Source organism: Podarcis erhardii (assembly GCF_964252035.2).
Source record: "Podarcis erhardii genome assembly, chromosome: 2".
Classification (NCBI taxonomy): domain Eukaryota; kingdom Metazoa; phylum Chordata; class Lepidosauria; order Squamata; family Lacertidae; genus Podarcis; species Podarcis erhardii.
The window spans coordinates 81,687,729-81,711,697 of NC_138498.1; the positions used below are offsets into that span (position 1 = coordinate 81,687,729).

A 23,969-nucleotide genomic window follows, 5' to 3' on the forward strand; every position below is an offset into this window, starting at 1 on the left:
CAGAAATGCGGGTTTAAACAACTTCCTTCCACGGGAGAGGCATCTCCCAACATACTGAAGGCTGCCTTTCAAAGGGAGGGTGCAAAGTTGTGCAGGGCACATTCTTCCGTCGCCTTGCAAGGCGGTCGTGTGCTGATCTCCGCAGAGCTTACTTCTGAGTAAACATGTCTAAGATCGGGCTGCTTAAAAACGCACCCTCGAAGAGAAATGCCCCGAGCGAACATGCACAGCGGGCGGAGGCACTGCACGTCTGCAACCTCGCGCACGCTTCCTCGGAAATGAAACGCGAGCCAGCACCCACGGACAAGATCGGGATGCACAATGGTAAGAAGAGACCTCGGCTCCGGTGCATGCAAAAGCGGGGCGAAAGTCTCCTCTAGCAGCGCCTGGGGCTTCCTTTGATAGGCACACCCCCCCGCCCTCCGAAGTGTCCTTGCCGCCCTGCTCGGTGCGCCCCCTGCAGCCGGGACTTGGCGGCGGCCCGCCGTCCTCTCCCTCCTCCGAGGGGCGTACGAACCTGGCATAATGGCGTCCAGCGGGAAGGAAGGCCGGCCCGGCGAGGCTGGGAAGGTTCCTCGAGCTGCCGCCGCCGCCGCTGCCAGTCCCGCCCCTGCGAGCTCTGGCGGGCGCGTCTTGCTCCTTCCTCCCGGGCAGGCAAGAGGCCTTCCGGACGCACCGCTGCGCTTGCAGGCCGGCCTCGGCCACGCGGCGCTCAGGCAAAGTTGCCAGAAGGGCCGCCGCAGGAGGAGCCGCCGCCCGGCTGACAAGGGGGGCAAGAAAGCGGCTTCTCCCTCGCTTCTCCTCGACGGAAGAGTCGCGCGCTTTCCCTTCTCCCTTGTCTGGGCAGGAGGAAAAAGAGCTGCCCCTCCATTCCCGTGCGCAGCGAGGAGCAGGGAGCTGCACACGCTGCTGCGATCCCAAGTGCTCTTGTTGGGGCCCGGGGCGCTGGGCTTCCTTTCTCCCAAGCGCCACGTTTTCCTTGGGAGTTCATCATGGTGCGGAGCAAAAGGGCAAGCGGTGTGGTAAACGAAAAAAAATAAGCCTGCGCTGGATTCAGGCACACAGGGCGCCAAGCGGGGGGGGGGGGGGGGACGCAAAATTGAGATAATAATAATAATTTATTGTTTATACCCTGCCGATTTGGCTGGGTTTCCCCAGTCACTCTGGGCAGCTCCCAACAGAATATTAAAAACAAGATAAAAGATTAAACATTAAAAACTTACCTAAACAGGGCCACCTTCAGTTGTCTTTTAAAAGTAAAATAGTTGCTTACTGCCTTGACATCTGATGGGAGGGTGTTCCACAGGGCAGGTGCCACTACCTAGAAGGCCCTCTGCCTGGTTCCCTGTAACCTCACTTCTAGCAGTGAGGGAACCACCAGAAAGTGCTTGGAGCTGGACCTCAGTGTCTGGGCTGAATGATGGGGGTGGAGATGCTCCTTCAGGTGAGAAGATCCATACCTGAGAAAATCCCATTTAGGAACTCCAAATTTTGGCCTTGCACAGACACCATAATACGAAAGATGACCAAAGTCTGCCCCTGTATGAGCTACCAAGAAAGCCGCCTATTACTCTGTTTTTGATAAACTACCAAGAAATGTGTACGGTAAGTCCCCAACGTAGGCACATTGTGCACATTCAGCTTTATGCACTTGGCAGAAAAAAATTTTTTTAAATGGGCAGACGTCCAGGGAAAAAAGACTTCAGCAATCCCACCCACTTTAGGCATGGTCCCCAGAACGTAACCCCTGACCATGGAAGTTGTGGGCTTACTGTATTAAGTTTTTGCTTGGGGGTGGATGCTGAAGTTAGGTCTGAGCCTAAGGATGCTTCTAGGCCATCTCTACTTTCAGGTGGGATTGTACTGGCAAATCTAAGTTGTGTGATCAAAGTTGATTTGGAGCTCTTGTGCATCGAACCCACTTCCTTGAAAGATCAAACTTTTTGCAGTAAGCAAAGTAAGGGAGAAATGCGCTGGAAAGTATGGGATAGTGAGTGCCTGCTTGCTTTTGGCACATCAATAAATGCTTCCTTAAAAATAAAAATATAAACATGTTAGGGAAGAATCTGATAACATGTTGTGGTCTCCCAGTGGGCCGGATGCGGCCCAATCGCCTTCTCAATCCGGCCCATGGACGGTCCGGGAATCAGCGTGTTTTCACATGAGTAGAATGTGTCCTTTTATTTAAGATGCATCTCTGGGTTATTTGTGAGGCCTGCCTGGTGTTTTTTACATGAGTAGAATGTGTGCTTTTATTTAAAATGCATCTCTGGGTTATTTGTGGGGCATAGGAATTCGTTCATTATTATTTTTCAAAATATAGTTCGGCCCACTACATGGTCTGAGGGACAATGGACCAGCCCACAGCTGGAAAAGGTTGCTGACCCCTATCCTAGATAGCTGGACCTGAGCAGAAAACTTGTACACTTGTTCAGGTTACGTTCTTTCAGGATATGTCCCGCAGCGACCCAGAAGTAATGGAACGGATAACTTCTGGGTTTCACTGCTCGTGCATGCGCAGATGCTCAAAATGACGTCATGTGCAGAACCAGCGAATCGTGACCTGCGCAGATGCAGGTTGCATTCTGCTCATGTTGCGAATGGGGCTCAGGAACTGATCCCGTTGACAATCAGAGGTACCACTGTAATGCTGTTAAAATGAATTAGTCTTCGAAAGAAGATTCTCCCAGTCTAAATGGGTGCTGGATGGCCATAACCTTGAACAGGTAAAATACTTCAGTTACCTAGGGCTCACATTCCATCATACAGGATCTTGGAAGCACCATTGGCAAACCTCCCTCCAAAAGGCAGAGATTACAAAGCTAGCCATACATAGATTCTTCTTCACAAAGGGCGGCAAATATGTTCCAGCAGCCTTAAGGGTTTTCAACGCAAAGTCCGTTTCCCAACTCCTGTATGCAGCAAATGTCTGGCATAATGGGGACCTGCCAAAGCTAGATGGCTTTCAGGCAAAATTTATACGATCTCTGCTGCAGGTACCTAACTGCGTCCCCAACTCTGTACTTCTGTTGGAAGCTGGTGAATGCCCAATTTCAGCTAGAGCGTGGTGGGCTGCCCTAAAATATTGGCTCAGGATTTCAGTGTTTAATCTAGGGAAGGGTCTGTACCAACATTTGACCAATGAGGAATTTGTCAGCAAATGGCAGAAAATCATGGCTAAAAAAGCCACCTCTATTGGTCTGTCTCCCCCCCAACTGTATTACCTGGGTTATGAAGGCGCCCAAAAGGTTTTAAAGCAAAGATTATGGGACAATGCACACAGTGACTTGCGATCTCGATCACATGCAGTCTATAGTCCGCTGGCAGCAGGAGTTCAATATGGGTATGTCTTTGAGTTAACATCTTACATCAAAAACCTGACAGTACCCAACTATCGAAGGCTTTTCACCAAAGCCAGACTAAATGTCTTCCCCTCTGCAGTGCTGCATGGTAGGTTGAGAGGAGTTCCCTACCAGGACAGACTTTGCTCGTGTGCTCAAGACATTGATTCCATAAATCATATTCTGTTGCATTGTGCAAAATATGAGCAGGCCAGGGCTGAACTGATACTACCCTTGCTGGTGCCTTTCCCGGGAAAATCAGAGGCTCACTATGTCAGGTTCCTACTGGAAGACCGGACAAATGCTAGAACGTTAGCAGTGGCAAAGGTTTTATCGGTGGTTGCAAGAACAAACGAGCCCTATATTCTAAACAAAGTGCTTGATTAACCTGGAGGTAGGCTGTATGAACTCTGTATTGATTTGTAATATTTTGTTGGGTCTCTGGACCGTAATAAAGATTGTTGTTGTTGTTTGATTGGGAGCACAACCACACATGCCATACCTGTACCAACTGCCACAGCTACTACACAAAACCTATGCTCACATTCAAGCACGGGGGGGGGGGAGCTCCAGAGGTGTTCCACCCACCCAAAAACACTGAAATCATCTTTGACTCCCAAGTGAAGTGGTTTAGAGCCCAATTCTCCCCAGTTTATCAGCTTATCCCCATAATTGGGTAAACCTGAATTTTCAGGGGGAAAGCATGAAGACTGGTGTTTGAGGGTAACGTCATCTGGATTACTCAAACTAAATAGGAATGCAAACGCTATAGGTCCCATTGAAAGCAGAGGTTATAAATGGCCAGTGTGTGGGGTTCAACCTCAAAGAATTTGCACAATCTGCTAGCAGTGACCTTTCTTATATAGGGGGACCTCGTGTGTGGGCTATGTCCAAAGTTGCTCTAAGTGCACTTTCATAGAAGAAAACTGGAAATCATGTGACTGAGTTTCCCAATGGCGTATGAGGATTTATTCAAATGCCATGCCTATGGCAGGGATTATAATCTCTACATAGGCATCCACACACACAGGCTGTCACAAAGTGAGCCACTTTAGTGCAATGGATGGAGTATTTGATTCATTATCATTCTAAGTCTCCTATGTACAGTGCTTTTTTTCTTAAAAAATGTTTAGGGGGTACTCATTTTCCTACTTATCTTGAAATACTGCTCCTCAATGTGGCCAAACTTAGATTCACAAAATGTTTAGGGGTATGCGTACCCCCAGAAAAAAGCACTGCCTATGTGTATTTACTTCCCAAGTGACATGCATGGAATTGCCCTGTAAAACATTTTCTGTAGTTGTAATTACTTCTTTCTAATGGTATAATTATCAAAGCTCTAAAAGGTTAAATTTGTAACCAATTTGAAATGCTTAGAAAGGAACAATATTGAACCAAAGGACAAAATTCTATCAGCGTTTCCATTTCCATTTCTTGTCCTGTGAATTGAAATATAATTCATGACTATAAATAAGAGCTGATGGCACATTATCATTTTCTTGTAGTTTGAACGGTGAACATAAATTTAGACACAGAAAATTAATCGCCACTTTTGGAAACAATTAATTGTACAATTTCAAACAACATAATTTATTTTTTCACATAAGTTCTCAAATTAAAAAAAATCTACATTTTTCTAATTTGCATATGCAGTTTTTTATTATTATTAGAAACATGAGCTCATCCATTTGTGTGCAGCTAGGAGATAAAATGCACTTTGATACGTTTTGTAGTATAAAAAAGCACTTTCCTAGCTAGGATTTGATGCTGCGATCCCAGGCCCCCCTTCTTGTAAGTAACCTTCATTACAAGTAAGCAGGGTGTAATTCCATCTGCACCACAGTGTCTCTTTAGATACCCACAAATAAAGTTCGCAAAAATGCAGATAAAAATAGAATCTTACAAATATAAGTTTGTAAAATAAATAAATCCGTATGGATTATGGCGCATATGCAAAAGTGTTGTGTATGCATTATTTGATTATTGCCAAACGGTATAGGCTGTGATCACAGTGTATATATGCAAACCCACAAGACTCCACTGTCCGCAAAAAATATACATGCATGTATCATTGGGGCAGTGCCCCATAGGCAACAGTGGCTAAATACAGATCTAAGATAGAAAGCAGAAATCACACTGATCCAACACTCTAATTTCCCATCCTGGGCATCTGATTAGCACTGTCATAATTAGATCAACATTAAATATGAAACTAAATATTTTAACTGCATAAAATTGACCTGTTGCTGACATGATTGACAACCTACAGCTCAGACCTCAGGATAATAAAATCAGCTGTTTCATAAGAAACTAGGCATCTATATCTTCTCACCTGGGAGTAAGTCCAATGGAATTCAGTGGGACTTCCCTCTGAGGAAAGAATTGTTCTCTAAGTCTGCTAGGGAGTGCAACATAGTTGTCTCAGGGTTGGAAAGCGATTTGTGATAATGAGGGATGCATAACTTGGTAAGGATTGATTAACATTTGCTCATCTTCATTCTTCAAAATGAGTCCTCTGCATAAACTAACCAAATGAACCACCCTGGTGTGAGTCCTTTCAGCTGAGAAATCCTCAGAGGTTGTAAGCTTCTGAGAGCCCTAAACCATTAGGATGTGCAGCAGAAGCTACTGAAGGCCCAGCAGCCACTTTGGGGGCCAAACCACATACGTGTCACCCAAGCCATTTGTATGTATTCAAAAATCCTCATATAACTAGAGCTATACATGCTTTGCACTCTAAGGGATCTTCATTGGGGCACAACAAATTTTTGGACATATAATTGAGATATTAAAATGTTAGGGCAGTATCAAACTAACATACCCCCATCACTGCAAGGATTTCTGCTTGCACAGCTGGACTCCCTCTGTGTACACTCTGTGTCCTTCTCAAATCTGCTCCGGAAGGTTGGCAAAAACCCCTAGAACTGATTTAGGAGGCACATAGAGGGAGGAGAGGGGGAAAGTCCCATAGTGCAGGCAGAAATATTTGAATGGATGGGACAAACCTGTGCTACTTTGGATACAACTCTTGATATGTTAAAAACCATACTGAGCAGGTAGTTAGACTTGTGTTTCTTTGCCAAGCGAAACAGCTTTCCAGCTTATGACTGCCAGGTGTACGTACCCAAGCATGGGCATAGCCAGGATTTTTGTTAGGGGTGGCTGGACTTTGGGGATGGGGACAGAATCGACGGGATTGGTCAGTTAAGTATTTCTATTGTTTTACATGATGGGGAGGCAGCTGCCCCCTGCCCCCCTTGGCTATGCCCATGTCCCCAAATGTTTAGAGATGTACTTCTCTTCTTTTACACCTCAGTTGTTCTTGGCAGAGAACTCTGAATGTTCCTGAGCTGGCTCAGAGTTGTGATTTGAATGTTGGGTTGCCATGCCCAAACACAACACGGACAATTACATCACACCGGCAGTGTTTTCATACTCGTTCCCAGCGTGATGCTTGAATTGTTGCACATTAAAATAATCGGTCCATTTTGTGCTAAGTTTATAACTAACCCCTGGGTAAACATGGTTGCTACACATGATTTGAACCACCATCCTCCCATCAGCCACAGTCAAAGCAATAGGAGGGCACAAGGGTGAGGAATGCTGCCCTTATTTCAATCATGAATCATTTTTTAATATGCATAAAATGAAAGGAGAGCCCGAACTAATCGGGAGCTCTCCTCACTTTGGCATAACTGGCCATGGAAACAATGCCAGGCTTCTTGTTTCAGATAGAATGAGTTGGGTGGAGTTCACAAATTGAAATGGCAATCGGAGTTGCATTAGATATTAACCCGGGCAACAACGTTAGAAACAAATAACCCTCTGTTGTGCCTGCATTTCACAGACATTCTTAGATCAACATGGTAGGGCGTTGCCTTATAGCTTATGCAGTCCTCATGCTGAGCTCTCACTGTCTCTGATGCACCAGCGGGGATGAGGAGAAGCAGTGGAAAAGTCTTGTTGGGAGAGTGGTTCATAGATTTTTGAGTTTTTATCTACTGGTGAAAATGCTTTGGCTGGGGGATGGAAGCAGTACAGTGTGATGCTACTGCTAGTTCTGCAACCCAGATGTATTGTCAAAAGGTCTAGAAGCAAGGAAATACAAACACTCAAGGGACCCCATTTAGTAGCCAGTGTTGACCATCATTATACTAGCAACCAAGGAGTTGTTGCAAACTAATCATGTCAATCCATGTCCTGGTGAACTGATAAGGTGGCTAACGTGGAATAGGAACCAAGAGCAACATCTGAAGCAGCCTTGGTATGGCAGATTATGTAAGAGGACCCTTAAAGTTTGCCATAGCTAAGGAACTGTGTGTTGCCCCCCCCCACCCTCCATTTTACAGAAAGGACTGGGGAAAGTGCTTGGGGGGGGGTACAGTTGTACTTCCAAGCTGGAAGGAAAACACTAATCTAAATAATTTTGAAAGCAAACCCACAGCCATCACATGATAATATTGGTCACAGTAGCAATTCTGGAAGAATGTGCGTCTATTTTTGATCCGCAAATAAAATTATCAGTGTGGAAACCTTTCCCTTCAAGCATGTTTCATTGCATGTCCTTGTGATGTGCTAAATATATACTAAAATATTATGTTAACAAAAGCAGAAAGCTTTATACTGAAGAACAAGTCCCAAAATATTATTTTCAGTTGAAAAGGGTTAGCAGACCATATGACTACTATTTTCCTATCATCGCTGTACAGACAGATTCTTTGTTAAAGATAATGAACAGGAAGAATGACATATCCCAGCAATAAGAATGCAAAAGACATTCACACAAAAGGGACCGAGTCTGGGTGAATCAGATTTGCAGGCAGGCAACTCCCTTTCCCCCCCAAAGTCACTTACAGCTGCTCTTGTTTTCAAAGCAAGGCTTTTTGTCTTGTCTTTTTAAAAATCCCACCTCTTTTCAACATAAGCTTTAGGAAAAATAATTCACTATGACTTACATTTTCTGAAGAGCATTGTCCATGGGTTTGGCAGCTTTTCCTGCTATGGCTGAAATAAATCCATGAAATCGGCCAAGTTGAAAATCTGTCCCCTTACTGAAGTTGCTGTCAGGAACGGAAGTTCAGTGACGCCTTCGGGAGGGCGAAAAGCGAAAGTAAAATCTGAGAGCCAATTTAAGGCTTTGGCCAGCAGAGGTCTTCATTCCGCCCTTGGAAAATAAATGGATGCCGACTCTCTAAACGGTTCACAACGGAAGAAAGGGGTCACTGTGACCTGATCACATTTGTCCTTTAATATCAAGCAGTGAGGCTTTTGCAGTTTTAAAAACACTCGAGTAAAGCTATTAAATATGTATGCACACAATCGCTTCTATTGAACTTCTCCAGCCTGTTCCAACACTTGCTTCTGCAAAGGCCGCCTTAAGTGCTTAAAATGGGATGTGCCAACAGGTGTACTGGCACACACTGTAACAAAACATTGCATACTTCCCACAGAAGTTTTGTGTTCCTGGCAGAAACGTTTTAAAAAACGACTGTGAAACCTTTTTACAAATTTTCCATGGCATAGTTCCAGACATCTAAATAGCAGGAGTACAATGTTTAATATAACAGATTAATCAGTTTTAAAACTATTAATCAACCTAAAAGGTGCCCCAAATTAATAACTGCAGCAGTTTTTTAAAAAATTAAAAAACCTATATATTTAATACTTTTAAAAAATGAAGGTGGCACGCACCATATTATTGAGCTTGCTGCTTTTTTCCTCTTATGCAGGAAGAAACATCTCTTCTCAGAATATCTCAGCCATGACTCATAGACACAGAATCTTAAAGTTGGAAGGTACACGAATCCTGCCCACAGGCTCAAACACCAACCTTCTGGTTAACAGCCAGATGCCCTGATTCACTGCGCCACTGGGAAGGTCTAAGCATCTAAGCTTGAAAAAGTACACTTGTTGCTTCAGAAATCATGTGTACCCATATGCAAGTTCATATGGTGGGAAGGCTCTGGCCCACAACCTAATTAGGTCTAGCATCAGACCCCTGATGTGATAGCACTCCTTTGTAGGTCTGGTAAAACCACAGTGTCCGATTAACCCATAAATGCATACAAACCAGAACTACCTTAGATAATAATGGGCCATCCAGGGTAAAAGATACCTGGGTAGCCTAATCGTACCCTGGAGGCCTTTGCCCTACAGAATCAAAGATTGTAGAGTTGGAATGTATCCCAAGGGTCTAACCCGCTACAACCCCCCCCCCCAAGAATCTGGCCAGAGAGCACTAGTGGTGTTGAAGGTGGGCCAGTGGAAGTTCTCATTCTTTCAGTGCCTTTATGGACCTATTTGGGCTCCTGTTGGAAGCAGCTTGGCTCGCCCTGTTAGGACCAACAGAAAGCCAGTAACATCTTGTACAGATTGTGTAGTGGGAGCTCAGAGGTGGGGACTTCCCTGGAAGGATGGCTTGTCCAGGACTGAATGCTCTCTTGTGCTGCCACTGCAAAAGTGAACCCACAGGAGCTGCCTGCCGAAGTTCATTAGATGGTAAACACTGGAAGAGGTTAATTTAATGGACGGGTTCTCTTTATGAGTTGGCTCCACTGCTCTCATCTTTCTCATGCACTTCTTTCTGATGATAAGTAATTTTTACATGAGCAATAAAGCAAGTTTCGGGGGGGGGGGGGGTAGCTGTCACAAACAGCATATTCGCAGGCATCGCCGGATTATCTGAGTGCAGTTTATTTATATAGCTGTAACTCTGCAGTTAATAGTACCAGATTGTTTAAATAAATTACAGTGTTTTAATATTGTCACTTCTGTGTACACACCTATTGCTTCACATTAGTCCTTATCTCTTGCTCCAGCCATTTCTTGCCTGCTCACAAGGCATGCACATGCCCCAAACCTGTAGCAATACCGCCACTCCTGCCACCTTCATTCTGGGTTTTTACATCCTACTTTTATAACTTTTATGGCGACTTGCATTGTTCTACTGCTATGGCTTTCCATGTGAACCCGCTGGCCACTATTACTGCTATTGTTATAGGTTTTTGGGAGGATGGGATCCACCTAAACCCAAGAAATTAATAAATGGTAAGATTTTGACCATTTGGGATAAGATGGAAGAAATTCTAGCTGCAGAGGAATTCTTGGGCTAGCCTATGCAAAGTGACCTGTCCAAGCTAGAACCATTAAGAAACAATACAGGCTATTGAGGGCCATTGGCAATTCAAGAGAACTGTCCTCCCCCCCCCCCGCCCTGAAGTGTAAACAGAGATGGGATTTGGAAGGTTGCCAGGGTAACTGGGCATGATGTCATAGGAAGAGTTTGAGGCCTTTGGCAGAAAACTTGGGATAGCTGAGAAAAGCCCAGAACCATTTTGGCAGGCTGGCTGAAGGCAAGTAGGGAGAGAGATGCCTTGGACTCCACCTGCTTCACTGCTGTGGGGAACAAGCCCCTCTTGAGATATGTGGTACGATCTGGACTCCCTCCATCTAGATTCAGGTGTAAATATGTGAATAATTCATATTTTTAAAAGCTACTATAGCCTCCTCTGCATCTTCAGTTCTCCAAAGGAGCACAGACACTCATTGGGGGTCAAGACCCCTGGAATCCTGTGGACGAGTGGCCTGTTACACTATAATTGGTGTGCATAGATTTGATCCTGCAGAGCTGGTTCTATACCACTCTCATCTCAGCACAGCCAGATTTAGGGCAGTGAGGGCAGTTCTCCTGCACAGGATATAATAAAAGTAGTAGTAGTAGTATCTACTCAAAGTTGGGGGGGGCGCATCCAATTTTATCCTCGCTCAGGGCAACACATTACCAAAGCCCCCCCTCCTTCAACAACTTCCCATCTTCAACCTTTAACTTTGAGGATGGAAGGTGGAAGTGAATTTGTACGTATGAGGTTTATGTTCCATTTTACTCTCAACAACTGGACAGTCCTCCTCAGTTATGTTTAATTCTACTTCTCAATGCCATGTAGATATCCGTGCTTAATTTGAAAGCTCTTTCCCCTGAACCTTCCATTTTAACTGGGGGTGAAGCTACACTTGTGATTGTGGGATGAATGTGATTACACTAGTAGTACGGGTTTTCCGCAAACAGTTGGTGGGGAGGGAGAACCTCACTCTCTCCAGTCAGGACCCTATTACCTCAAGTGTCATTGAGTGTGGGCTTCTCCTCCTCCTCCCAGTTGTTAATGCGGCCTAGTGTCTTCTTTTTCTATTAACTCCCATTGGGAAAGGGCACTCTCTCCATAAACTTGCATGCAGAAGGGAGAAGATGCTGTACCTCAAAAACAGCTGGGGTGGGATTTTCTTCCCCATACAAGTTAAAGTAGAGATCACACTCTCCATTAACTTGCATAAACTATCAGTGCACATAGGTTTTTTAAAGGTGTCATTTCAAGCACCACCTGATCCCCACGTGACTTAAGGCCCTCCTCCTTTTTAGTGCCCTTTGTATGCATTATAAGCAAGGCTGATGCCGTGTACTACACTGTGCCCCACGAGTGGCGATTCATTCGTGCAAAACAGCAGCACAGCAATACCTCTGCCACAAATGAAAGGGGCTACATGTGGACCATACCTTACCTTTTCTGTATTGGTTCAGCCAACGAGTCATTTCCGTTTTGAATTTCCCATCTAGAAGTATAATGTGTTATAAGCATCCCTGTAGCTTCCCCCTCTCTGTTCATCACTCTGTCTTCAAATTCCTGTGGAAGAGCCATTCGATGAGCAAAAACCCACCACAAACACTTCTCCTCCCGCGGTTTCCAGCAATTGGTTTTCTGTTCCCATCATGGCTGTCCAGATGCCCGAGAGAAGCCTACAAGCAGAACCTGAACACAGCAGCACTCTCCCCTTCTGCAATTTCCAGAAACTGGTGTTCAGAAGCACAGTGCCTCCAGCAGTGAAGGGAGAACATATCCATTGGGGTTAGGAGCCACTGATAATCTCTTCCTTCACAAATTTGTCTAATCCTCTTTTAAAGCCATCCAAGATGGTGGCCAGCAATGTCTCCAAAGCTTAATTATGCAGTGTGTGAATAAATACCTACTTTTGTCTATACAGGAATTTGCATCCCTGAGCCCCCTAAATGAGTCCATTTGAACACAGATAACATAATGCCTGAATTATTTTGAGCATCTGATGAAAGCTTTTGTTCACCAAAGGCTTTCAAGGGTTTGAGTTTATGAATAAGCTTTCATTCTATCCAAAGTGACTGCAGCTTTTCGTCTGATGTTTTAGTTTGATTTTTGCCTTCAAACTGTTGTTTTGTTTTAATTGTATGCCAACTGCCTTGGTAAAGGTAAAGGTAAGATAAAGGATTCCTGGACAGTTAAGCCCAGTCAAAGGCAATTATGGGGTGTGGCGCTCATCTCGCTTTCAGGCCAAGGATCCCAGTGTTTGTCCACAGACAGCTTTCTGGGTCATGTGGCCAGCATGACTAAACTGCTTCTGGCACAACGGGACACTGTGACGGAAACCTGAGCACACGGAAACACCGTTTACCTTCCCCCTGTAGCAGTATTTATTTATCTACTTGCACTGGCATGCTTTCGAACTGCTAGGTTGGCAGAAGCTGGGACAGAGCAATGGGAGCTCACCCTGTTGCAGGGATTCAAAACCCCGACCTTCCGATCAGCAAGCCCAAGAGGCTCAGTGGTTTAGACCACAGTGCCACCCATGCCCCAACTGCCTTGGACAGTCATATGTGGGAAAGGCAGGATAGAAATCTTTTAAGTAAATGGATGCCTTTAATATGGGCTAGCTGAGGTATGAGAAACTAAAAATAAAAGTTAGAAACAGAAGGTTTCCTCGGAATCTGAACAATGAAATCACATCTAAATTTGACATTTTTTTTCTTAATTAAAAATCTTTATTATAACCCCCTCATATTTATTGTGAAAAAATACATTTCATGTATTATCTGATATGCTTATAAAAACAGAGGATAAAATAACTTCACGGTCATGTGCATTTGTCCTTGTTGCTGTCAAAAACCTTCACAGGCAGCAAAAGTACAAACTGTTAAGAACAGAGATACAGAAACATATACCGGATATACGTGTTTCCTTGTTGTCATGATAGGATCACCTTCTTTTTGCGAAAGCAAATTGCAGAAATGGTTTGCTGTTAAATTCTGAGATGTACTGTTTAATTTAAAAACAAAAAAACAGAATGCCTTTTCAAATAACATTTGTCAGATCTGTTAAATCTGTCAATATTCTGACGTTTATTGTAACTGATACATGGGAACAATGCAGTGATTCGTTTCTATACAGTGTTTTAAGGCACATTCAGCAGGTATCTCTATTCACATTTGGCTTTGGTCCAGTAAATCCTTCGTTGCGTTTATGAGACTGCCTATCCAGGTAAATGAGTATCCATTGTCCCCTGCGGGTCCTTTTCATGCCCATAGACCTCAACAACATGTATCGTACTTATGGTATGTATGGCAACGTTATGCCCCAGTCCCAGCTGTCTACCAAGTGCACTGCTGGGTTTGGCTGGTTTGCTGTGTAAATCATTTTCTCCAAAACAGCCGGTCTCTGTGATGCCTCCAGCCCATTCGTCATGGAAGCTGGAAAAGAAAAGAAACCTTTAAAAAATGTAGATAAAACTATAGCCTTGATATAGTATTGTCATTGGATTTCTCTCCCCCCCCACCCCGCCACCACCGCAGTAAAGAAGTTGTCAATAAATAGCAGAGCAGATAAAAATCTAGAATACCCAATAAATATAGCACGCCTTGCCCAGGTCTGCCAACCAAGGCCCTGTTGTCTGGTACCACAAGATAGGGAGTTGTCCCTTCCTTGGGAGGTTCGGTTACCTCCCTCACTGTTTAGATTTGCTTATCATATCTATACATAATTTTTATTAAGTTTTCTGTTTTACAATTTAAAATACTCATTTTACATCCTTTAGATGTCAGTGACTTCCCTTCTTCTTTTTCCATGGTTCATTTTACATATCATAAATCCCTGAACGTTTTACAAAAACTATACCACTCAGTATTCCATCATTGCATCCATCAAAACTTGTTTACACTGTTGAACTTCTCTTAATGCTGCCAGCGTTTTCAGCTGTATACAGTTATTTCCCATATATTCAATAAACATTTTCCAATCTTCTTTAAACGTATGTTCTTCCTGTTCTCTTATTCTATATGTTAAGTCTGCAAGTTGTGCATATTCTGTCAACTTAAGTTGCCATTTTTCTTTAGTTGGGACCTCGCTTGTTTTCCATTTTTGGGCTAACAAAACACGGGCCACTGTAGTAGCATACATAAATAACCTTTTTTTAAATTAAAAGGGGGGCGGATTTGCTTATTCATTCTGTCTACAGTAGATCTTACCAGCTTGCTTACACATTTATTTATAACATTCCTAGATCTTGTATTTCCACCTTGTGGAGCTCTTCCTAGATCAGGTCTGAGGACCCTTTTTCAGTCTGAGGCCTTATTCATTTCTGGGCACCTGGTGGTAAGGGGAACCACACCCCAGTGGTGGGAGGTGCCAGAGGCAAAAGTGAGTAGAGCAACTAAATTTTACCTTCTTACAGGTAAAATTTTACATCTTTGCATGTTTCTACACATACCTCTGTATCCTCCATCCCAGCAAGCAAGAGGCATTCTCAGAGTTCAAGGACACATTCCAGCCAGGCAAAAACGCAAGGAAGGCCAAAGCAAGGTAGTGAGGAATGTGACCTGAGGAGAAGCCTGCAGGCTACATAGGGAGGTCTGGAGGACCATGTGTGGCCTATGGGCCTGAAATTTCCCTCTCCTGTTCTAAATGGAGATTTTATAAGTTTCTGCACAGATAAAAACACACACACATGCTTTTATGGCAGACAATTTGATGCCTGCATAAAAGCTCAATATATTTTTTAGATAATACAGTTGTACCTTGGTTTTAAAACAGAATGGGTTCCAACAGTCTGTTTGACTTCCGAAACATTCGGAAACCAAGGCAATGCTTCCGATTGGCTGCAGGAGTGTCCTGCAGCCAATCGGAAATTGTTCCGGACATTCGGCTTCCGAGGCAAAGTTTGCAAACCAAAACACCTGCTTCTGGGTTTGCGGCGTTCAAGTTCCAAGTTGTTCGTGAACTAAGCTGTTCAAAAACCAAGGTACAACTGTACTAGATAAATACAAGTCTTTTTTTAAAATAATAATAATAATAATAATAATAATAATAATAATAATAATAATAATAGGTGTGCCGTGTAGGCTACTGGAACCATATTAGAGATCCCTGAAGCTATTTTTCAGAAGAGACTTCCACTTTTTTCTCATATTAGCTTAGCACAGCCAAAGAGGAAATCAATATATTTCAACAGGAAGTACTGTAGAGGTGTGCAGATTGCTTAACAACTGCCATTCAAGGGCAACACATTGTAAAATACACGGTTCAAAAGCAAGTACTTTGAGAAGCCACAGAAAAATCAAAGGATAAAGATTTTCCAATCAAATGTTGGAAACTGACATCCAACACAAAATGTTATTGACCTAATTTTTGACTTATAGGAATCAGCTTTGGAGGAGGGGGAAGGCTACAGCAGTTACAGGTAACATTTTCCTTTATCCCGTATGTTGTCAAAGGGACGTGCTTCCCCTATTGTGTCATATACAGAATTCAATTTCCTTGAGGCAATAATACAAGTGGTTGCAGGTCAAAAGCCAAAGTGATATAACGACAAGGGAGAAAAGGAGGCAGGAAGATAAAGATTACTTCAAGGAAAAGGTGTGGTTGCTTTCTGCATTTATATCTGATTGCTAGATACCAGGTGACACATAAAAACTACTTTTATTTTCAAGGCCTCTGTCAGGAGGAGTGTTTTAAAAAAAGAAAAAACCCTTCCAGATAGAAGCATTAAAAAAAAAAATGTTACATTCTCTTTACACTACAGTTGCTTTCCAACTTCTATAATTGATCCCAGAGTGATAGTGTTCTCTGAAGATTTATGCCGGAGTCTTCAAGAGTCTTTTGGTGAGTGTCAAAGAAAACAAATGATATCTGGATAAACGATGCCCTTTGCATGTGGCTAGATAGTGTGCAAATGCCACCAAGGACTAGATATAAAACCTTGATAAATACGAATTGACTCAAATAACAACAATCTGACACAGTATGATTTGTCCACTGCAGGTATAGACGCTGGAAGTTGTGGGAGAGGAGGGAGATAGGAACGTGTTTTCACAAATTTTGACCCCACCACATACACGCAAAATCTTGTTTCCCTCAGCCATATCATTGGTTCCTTTTACTGTCAACTCTTTATAGCAATCGCAACTTGGTGTACAATTATATTATATGCACTTGCATTCTGTTGAAATCAAGGCCACTTCTGCACATCTCAGTGCCCGGATCTACTCAGTGTCTAAAGGAAATTGCCTAGCCAAATTCTTCACTTGCATCAGCATATAAAATCCTAGTAACAATTTCACCTGTTAGAGGTTAACAGACTCCCCTGTCATCATGGGACATGATTCTGCTGAAGAGATAAGCAACTAGTTGTGCATTAATGTCTGGTGCCCAGGTTGCACATCCCCACTGGTAATAAAAAGGAAAAGTCTCCACTGTGCTTGAAGGGGTATAAGGCTCATGGGATTAATGGCACATGTAGAGGGAATGTGAACATGTGATAAGATTTGGGGGCAACATGAGAGAGATCATGATATGGCAGGCTGGAAGGACTCATATGCCAGCTCTTTAAAGAGAGATGCATGTATGGGATATTGTGAAATATTGCCACACCTGGTGACTTTGATAAACATGGCATCCCTTTATCTTCCATCAGAAGGATAGTTTCTGTGTTCATAGACCACCACAAGCTTGGCTACTTGTATGAAAAGGAACTCTATGATTTCTAAAAAATGCCCATGGACACTAAGAGGGTGGAAGGGCTATATGTGATGTATTATTTGCACTCTTTGGCCACTTCTATCTGATTGATCATTGTTCATTCTTCTCAACACTTTGATAAGTCTATTTGGTTTTTAAAAATGCATTTCTCCAATTCATTAGTGTTCTGATGAGAATCCACATGAACACCCATATCAGCAAATGCATGCAGAAGGCTGCATTCATAAGCAGATCTGTCTTGCTGGATCAGCGGGAAGCTGTCTTATTTTGTTGTTGTGTGCAGCTTTGATCTCAGTTTGCATCCCTCCATTCATTATACAACAGATAGAAAAAGACAAGTGATCACCAGTTGAGTTCAGAAGAATCAACTTAATTCCCCTTTGTGTTGTTCCTAATGATAATAATGCGAACAGGACTTGCAATAAAGACTTCAGCACTGTAAGAAATAACAAGTATGCTCTTCTGTTTCCTGATTGACACTGGAAATTGCTTTGCACTGGAATTTCTTCTGAAAGGTGGTGGGTAGAAATTTTCGCTTGTGTTACAATACACAACATTTTGGTGGGAATAATGCAGCTGTTGTGGAAACAATAATGGCTTGAATATGACAAAGCATACAGAGTACAATGTTTGCAACAAGATTTTATAACATAATTTCATGGTTATAATACAACTAAAATTTATCTTAATCAAAGGGTTTGGGAAGAGTATACCAAAAGCCCTATTTATTTTGAGCTTTTATCCTGCATTTTTATCTTGTGAACCACCCTGAAATACTTGGGTGAAGGGTGGTATATAAATTTAATGAATAATAAAATGATAATATTAATATCCAGAGTTCAAATCATCCAGATTTCACTAGGTGATGGCACAGCCAAAAGAAGTTCTCCTGCAACTCACAGGGGCAAATGCTCCTCTAGATTATGGAGTCCCAAGCTGTTTGGGGCTTTAACACAAGCACCTTGAATTAGGTTCCACTACAAGTAGCCCGTGCAGATCTTTCAAGCACAGTGTTCTATGATTTCATGCAGCTGTGCTGATCAGCAATCTCTCAGCTGCATTTTGCACTACCTGCAATTTCTGAACCCTGTTCAAAAGCAATCTCACAAAGATCACATTGTCATAGTCAACCCTGGCACATGGATTACTGTACTAAGGTATCCCTGTCCCTGAACAGCCAGAACTAGTAAAGCAGCCAAACTGGGAAATAGATGCTCTGCACCACCACAGCCATGAGCCTCCAGCAGCAAGGTTCAAGGAAGAACCCCAGACTACGCACCTGATCCTTCAGGGGTATGCAATGCCATCCAGAAGATCATTCAAATCTCAGACCAGATCTACAACACCTCCATCTTGTCAGAAGCCAACTTCAGTTTATTGGCCCTGATCCAATTCACTGACACCCCAAACTCTGACTTAGCACTTGAGCAGCTTCTCCTGACTCTTACGGAAAAGGGAGCTGGAGCTGGATGTTATCAGCATACCAATGACACTTCATCCCCAGTCCCTTGATAATCACTTCAAACGGCTTCATAACTATCATAAATAAAACGAGGGGCAAGCTGGATCCCTGTGAGAGCCCACAGCACAATTGCCATGTGGCTGAGTAAAAGTGCCCAAAGCTACTCTCTAGCATTGGTCCTGGAGCTAGAGGCAGAACGACCAGAATCTCATATCTTTTGATTCCCAGCCCACAGAGCTGATCCAGGAAGATACTATGATATTTAAGTCTGTTGCAAGATGAGGGGAATTAGCAGGGTCACACTCTCCACATCCTTCTCCCAATACAGACAGATCATCAGTCAGGATGACCAAAGCTGTTTCATGCCAAAACCAAGTCTGAAGTTGGATTGAAAAGCATCCAGCTAATTGGCCTCCTTTAAGTATGCCTGGCACTGAACAGCCACCACCCACCCTTTGGGCTCTCAAAGAGGATATGAAGCCTGGATAGCTCAGCTGGTGAGAGCATGAGTAACTGGGTGGAAGTTGTCACACACTTCTGGGTCCAGAGAGTGCTTCTTAAGGAATTTAACTGGGACTAAGCCCTGTTTTGTGGAAAAAAAGGAGAATATATTTTTTGAGTAGAAGCAATAAAGTTAGCACCTGCAGCCATGTTCATGCCCAGCTGGCTGCTCTATAACAAGAAAATGCTTTTGAACATAAGAAGAAAGGAAGGATGCTGCAATGCCCAGCTGCAGTGATTAGTATCTGCCCGAGTGGACCCTCTTTTGTCCATGATGGCGCAGATGTTGCTCCCATCATCTGCCAACTTCCTGAGATCCAGCCCCAGCTGTGCTGCAGCAGACTGGGCAAGGACTTGGTGAAGGCAAAGGATGGAATCATCAGGTTAAAAAGAAATCCCCATGCCTTCTAGGAACACCAAGTAGCATCAAGCCTTAAAGGGCACCAGAGGACAAAAACCCTCTGAACACAGAGGAAAAAGAGAATTTTAATATTTGTGACAAAAAAACAAAATTTTAAATGCAGCTTAACTTTCTAAAGTTAACTTTCCCATCTTTTCCCTTACAGTACACCATCTTGAAAAATACATTTGACCCTATTTCACAAAGATTGCAACCTTTACAAAAAAAATTTAAATTGACAGCCTACTCCCTCAATTTGCCCCCACAATGCTGCTAAGTACTGAGGTGTTGAAGCCTACTCATAGCACTTTAACTGTCATATATATATATATATATATATATATATATATATATAGTTTAAGCACATGTAAATTCTTGGTTAATTTATGAATTTTCTGCCAAAGGATACATCAATGGCCACCAGCTTAGATGTCTTTAATAGCTGACTAAAACTTAGTGCAATCCTAAGAGCAGAAAATCTGCCCAAAGGCCTGTCTAGGCCAGCATCCTGTTCTCACAGTGGCCAACCAAATGCCTATGGGAACAAGCAGGGCCTGAGCACAACAGGCCTCTTCCCACTTTGTGGTTCCCAGCAACTGCTATTCAAAGGCTAGGCCTACTCAGAAGTAACTCCCTCTTCATCAGATATAACCTGTACAGTCCTATATACGTAGTTTGGGCCAGGTTCGACTAAATAGCTGTGTTAGTGGGAGCCACTGCAATGAGTCCCACTAGTGTAATGGGACTTTTCACACGTCTCACTTCTGTCCCCCTGTTTCCTCCTCAGTACTGCTTGGGAAGGTCAGGAGATCAGCCCAGAACACCCAACAGGAAGGAGGAGAGAGGAGATTGTTCTATCAAGCAACACTTGGGCTGATGGAACCACTGCCTTAGTGTGACATTGAATTCCACACTTTATATTCCTACCATAAATATAAAAAACGAGGAGATCAGTTCCCTAATTTGACTTTGTACTTCTTTCCCCTAAATTGTGGCTATGCTTAGCTGTGACAGCAAAACATTTTTTAGCTCTTTAAGGGGCTTGTGTCGCTGTCTGTGCTAAAAGCACTGTGTAGATACCCAGGTAGCATGTTCATACTCTCTGTCAGTGCAGGGGTTTCACTGACATTTGCCCACAGTTAACAGACAAGAGTGTTTATTTGAGGAGCAGTAAAGCAAATTCAAAGTAAACTGAAGTGTGGGATGAATTAGGAAGACCTACTAATCTCTGAAACCTATTCCCGGTCAGTTAATACCTCTGCTTCCCACCCTCTCCCTCTCTTGCAACAGTCCTCTGACATAAATTCCAACCATCACTCCAACTGTCATTCTAGTCTCTCTTCCGTTTCCACCTCCCACTTACCCTTAATCTTCCATACTCCAAGTGATCTCCACCCTCTGACCCCAAACATGGTCGACTCCCTTATTTTTTGCATAGCCTCTCGCAGGCAACAGCCTATTTCATTGTGTACATTTATTCCTTCCTTTCCAAATGCAGCCAAGATATTGCTGTTTTGTTTTTGTTTCCCCCCTGGATGCTCGCTTTGCTTGTTTTTGCTAAACGGGCCACTTGCTTGTTAAGAGATTTCCCCTTTTTTGTTCATAACACACAGCGCTAAAGCATTCTGAATCAACGCTTCAGAAAAGCCACAGCGTCTCAGTCCTTCAGAGGCAACTTCTAAAAATACCCAGTAAATACTTCTGTAGGAGTGCACCAATTAGCAGCCCTACAAAAAAAAAAAAGATTTTTCATGAAAATACACGCCAGCTGCTCCTAATGGAAAAAACGCAGCCTCTTACACCTAGAGTCAAATGCACAGCCTTTACAAGTCACCCAGCAATTAGTTCACTGAACCAGGGCTTTTCCCCCATTAGCATTTCAGCTAGATAAAATTGTGGCAAAGTGGGGAATGTTGAGCCTTTGAAAAGTGGGATGGTGTGAGTGTGTGTGTAGCATTCAAATCTTCTGAAAACAATCATGCCAGAAAATATATAAATATAACAATACTCAGCATCTATAGCTCTGAAGGCCAAACTAGATTAACATTCCTCAGCTTAGGAAGCTACTTTATGCCATCAGATGATTTACCCATCTAGTCCAGAATTATCCACTGTTGAGGGTCTTAAGCAAAAATTGTTTACACCATCATCTGCTTAGCTGGTCCTTTAAAACTGGAAATAGTAAGGACTGGACTTTGGGCTTCTTGTATGTGATGCATAGGCTCAGCCACGGAGCTATGGCCCTGCTCCTAAAATCTTTCTCTGAATATCTCTTTACACGCTTTGGTTAAAAGTAGGAATAGCTGGGGCTCTTGTCTTACCCACCTCCTCTCTTCAGCTAATAGAAGCTTTGGGACACAATTTCCACTGGAATATCCATTGGAGTGGGGAGAGAAATAAATTCCTCCTGCCAAGCACCAGCTCTCAAATCCAAATCACACCTGTTCCATGGCTGCTTTGACCAAAGGGAAAGAAAACACGACATTGCCAGTCTCCCACATCACACTGAGTTTGGCCCTTTAAAAAATGCATGTCTCTTACTTGAACAGACTGGATGTCAAATGCAAAACATTTTCTTTAGGTTCTTGTTTGCATTTGTCCCACATGCTCAACAGCCATTGCCTCAAGAGGTAACGGAAAGAAGAGCCATTTCTGAACACTGGGCAAGGAAAAAGCTCTCGGTTTGTCAAGGGCAGATATGGGCCCTCTCTATCTGGCTCTTAAAACTCTTCCCACCCTGTTCCTTGAGTGTTTTTTGCCTAGGTGGGATGCATCCTCGAGCTCTGATCATGCCTCTTGCTTCCCTGGATGGATGGAGGGGCATGTGAGGCTGTATAGGAACTAGCCTAATGTACAAAATCACATTTGTTGCTCCACCCACTTTTGCCTTTAGCCCTGCCCACCCCTGGAATGTGTCCCTTGAGGTGAAAAAGGTTCCACACTCTTGGTCAAGGGGAACTTGGCTAGAAAAGGGAAGTGTCTGATTTTCAATGTAAGAAGTCCAGTTCAGTCTTTTCAGAACAGCACCGCCTGTAGGCCCAGGAAGGGATTTCCTGCAGTGAATGAATGTGCAGCCAACTCCGTAACATGAGGCTTTTTCACACGACAGCCTTAGATTTCAGTGGCACAACCATGTGGTGAAAATCAGAACCGAGGGAGGGAGGACAGAGACCTTGAAAAACAATGTGTCACAATGACACTTCATTTGTTGTCTTCCAATTTCATTTGTTATATAATGGATTACAAGGCTTCTTCAGACTGCACTTACCCTGCAAATTCCTCTTTACTGCCTTGCTATTTGCAATAATTTATGTGTTCAGGATGAAGAAGAAGATTTGATTCTGTCTAATTCATTACAAAACAAATGTCCCTTAAGTGATGCACAAAGCTGTCACCCCATTTGTCAGCTTCAAGGCATGCCACATAATACATTGGACCCATGGCTGTTAAGTCATTTAGTGAATATAGATTTGCATTCAAGAACCTACTACATTGCCCAAAAGAGTTAGGTGTTTTTGATTAATGGGCCATAGGCTGGCCCTACCATTAGGGAAAATGAGGTTCCAACTCAAGCAATGAAGTAGGGGCAGGGTTTGCAGCAAAAGGCTCTTGTCCAGTCTCCTGTAGGCCCCTTCAACTATTTCTGTCCACTAGAACCACCACCATCTCCCAGGGAATCACCTTAACAGAAGACCTTAACAGACTGGAGAACTGGGCCCAAACTAACAAAATGCATTTCAATAGGGACAAATGTAAGGCTCAGCATTTAGGCAGGAAGAATCAGCTGCACAGATATAAGATGGGGGACACTTGGCTTACCAGTAGTACATGTGAAAAGGATCTACGGCTCTTGGTGGACCACAAACTTAACATGAGTCAACAGTGTGATGCAGCAGCAACAGCAGCAAGGGGGGGGGAGGTAATGCAATGCTCCAGGCACCTGGCATCTGGCCCCAAAAATATTGCACATATGGAAATGTGGCCCATGGACTGAGGTCTTCCCACCCCTGGTTTAATGCGATATACAAACCAGGGCAAAGTGTGCAGAGCATGGACTCAACCTAAGACATGCCTTTCCATAACACATGAATGGAGCCATAGGAGAATGACAGAATGGAGCCAGGAAGTGCGGCTTTGCTCATCCCTTCATATCCCTGAAACTGAGTGAGGGCTATAGTAAAACAGTCTGTGCTCCGCAGAGATTAGCACAGAACAGAGACAGAGCCGTAGCTAGGTGATCTTGCGCCCCTGGCAGAACTGTCCAGATTACGCCCCCTAGGGAATGTGGCACAGAAAAAAATAGGGGGAAACAGGGCCCCCGCATATCATATAAATACCCTCTATTTAAAACATTTTCTTTTTTAAAAAATAATATTTATTGAGGTTTTAAAGGTTACAGATAAAACAGAAAAACACCAAATTAAACAAAAAACAAA

General features: G+C 43.3%; 2 protein-coding genes across 6 annotated transcripts in view; both read right to left on the reverse strand.

Annotated features, from left to right (window-relative positions):
- CARD19 (caspase recruitment domain family member 19) overlaps positions 1-8,792 on the reverse strand; it is a 32,348-nt gene extending 23,556 nt beyond the window's left edge. The window contains exon 1 of one of the 5 annotated variants that reach the window (XR_014153139.1): positions 8,297-8,791. Coding sequence is in view for 4 of the 5 variants with exons in the window: in XM_081848910.1 (XP_081705036.1) it covers positions 8,297-8,312 (16 nt within the window). In the remaining variant the exon portion in view is untranslated. Of the gene's footprint in view, positions 1-517; positions 1,058-8,296 lie in introns of those variants that run through there. The other 4 variants (XM_081848910.1, XM_081848912.1, XM_081848911.1 and 1 more) reach the window with 4 other exon arrangements.
- A 4,697-nt stretch (positions 8,793-13,489) lies between these two features.
- Positions 13,490-23,969, reverse strand: part of SUSD3 (sushi domain containing 3) — a 52,244-nt gene continuing 41,764 nt past the window's right edge. Inside the window, exon 5 of the mRNA XM_081848907.1 lies at positions 13,490-13,887. Coding sequence (XP_081705033.1) covers positions 13,671-13,887 — 217 coding nt within the window. The 3' untranslated portion in view covers positions 13,490-13,670. The remainder of the gene's footprint in view (positions 13,888-23,969) is intronic.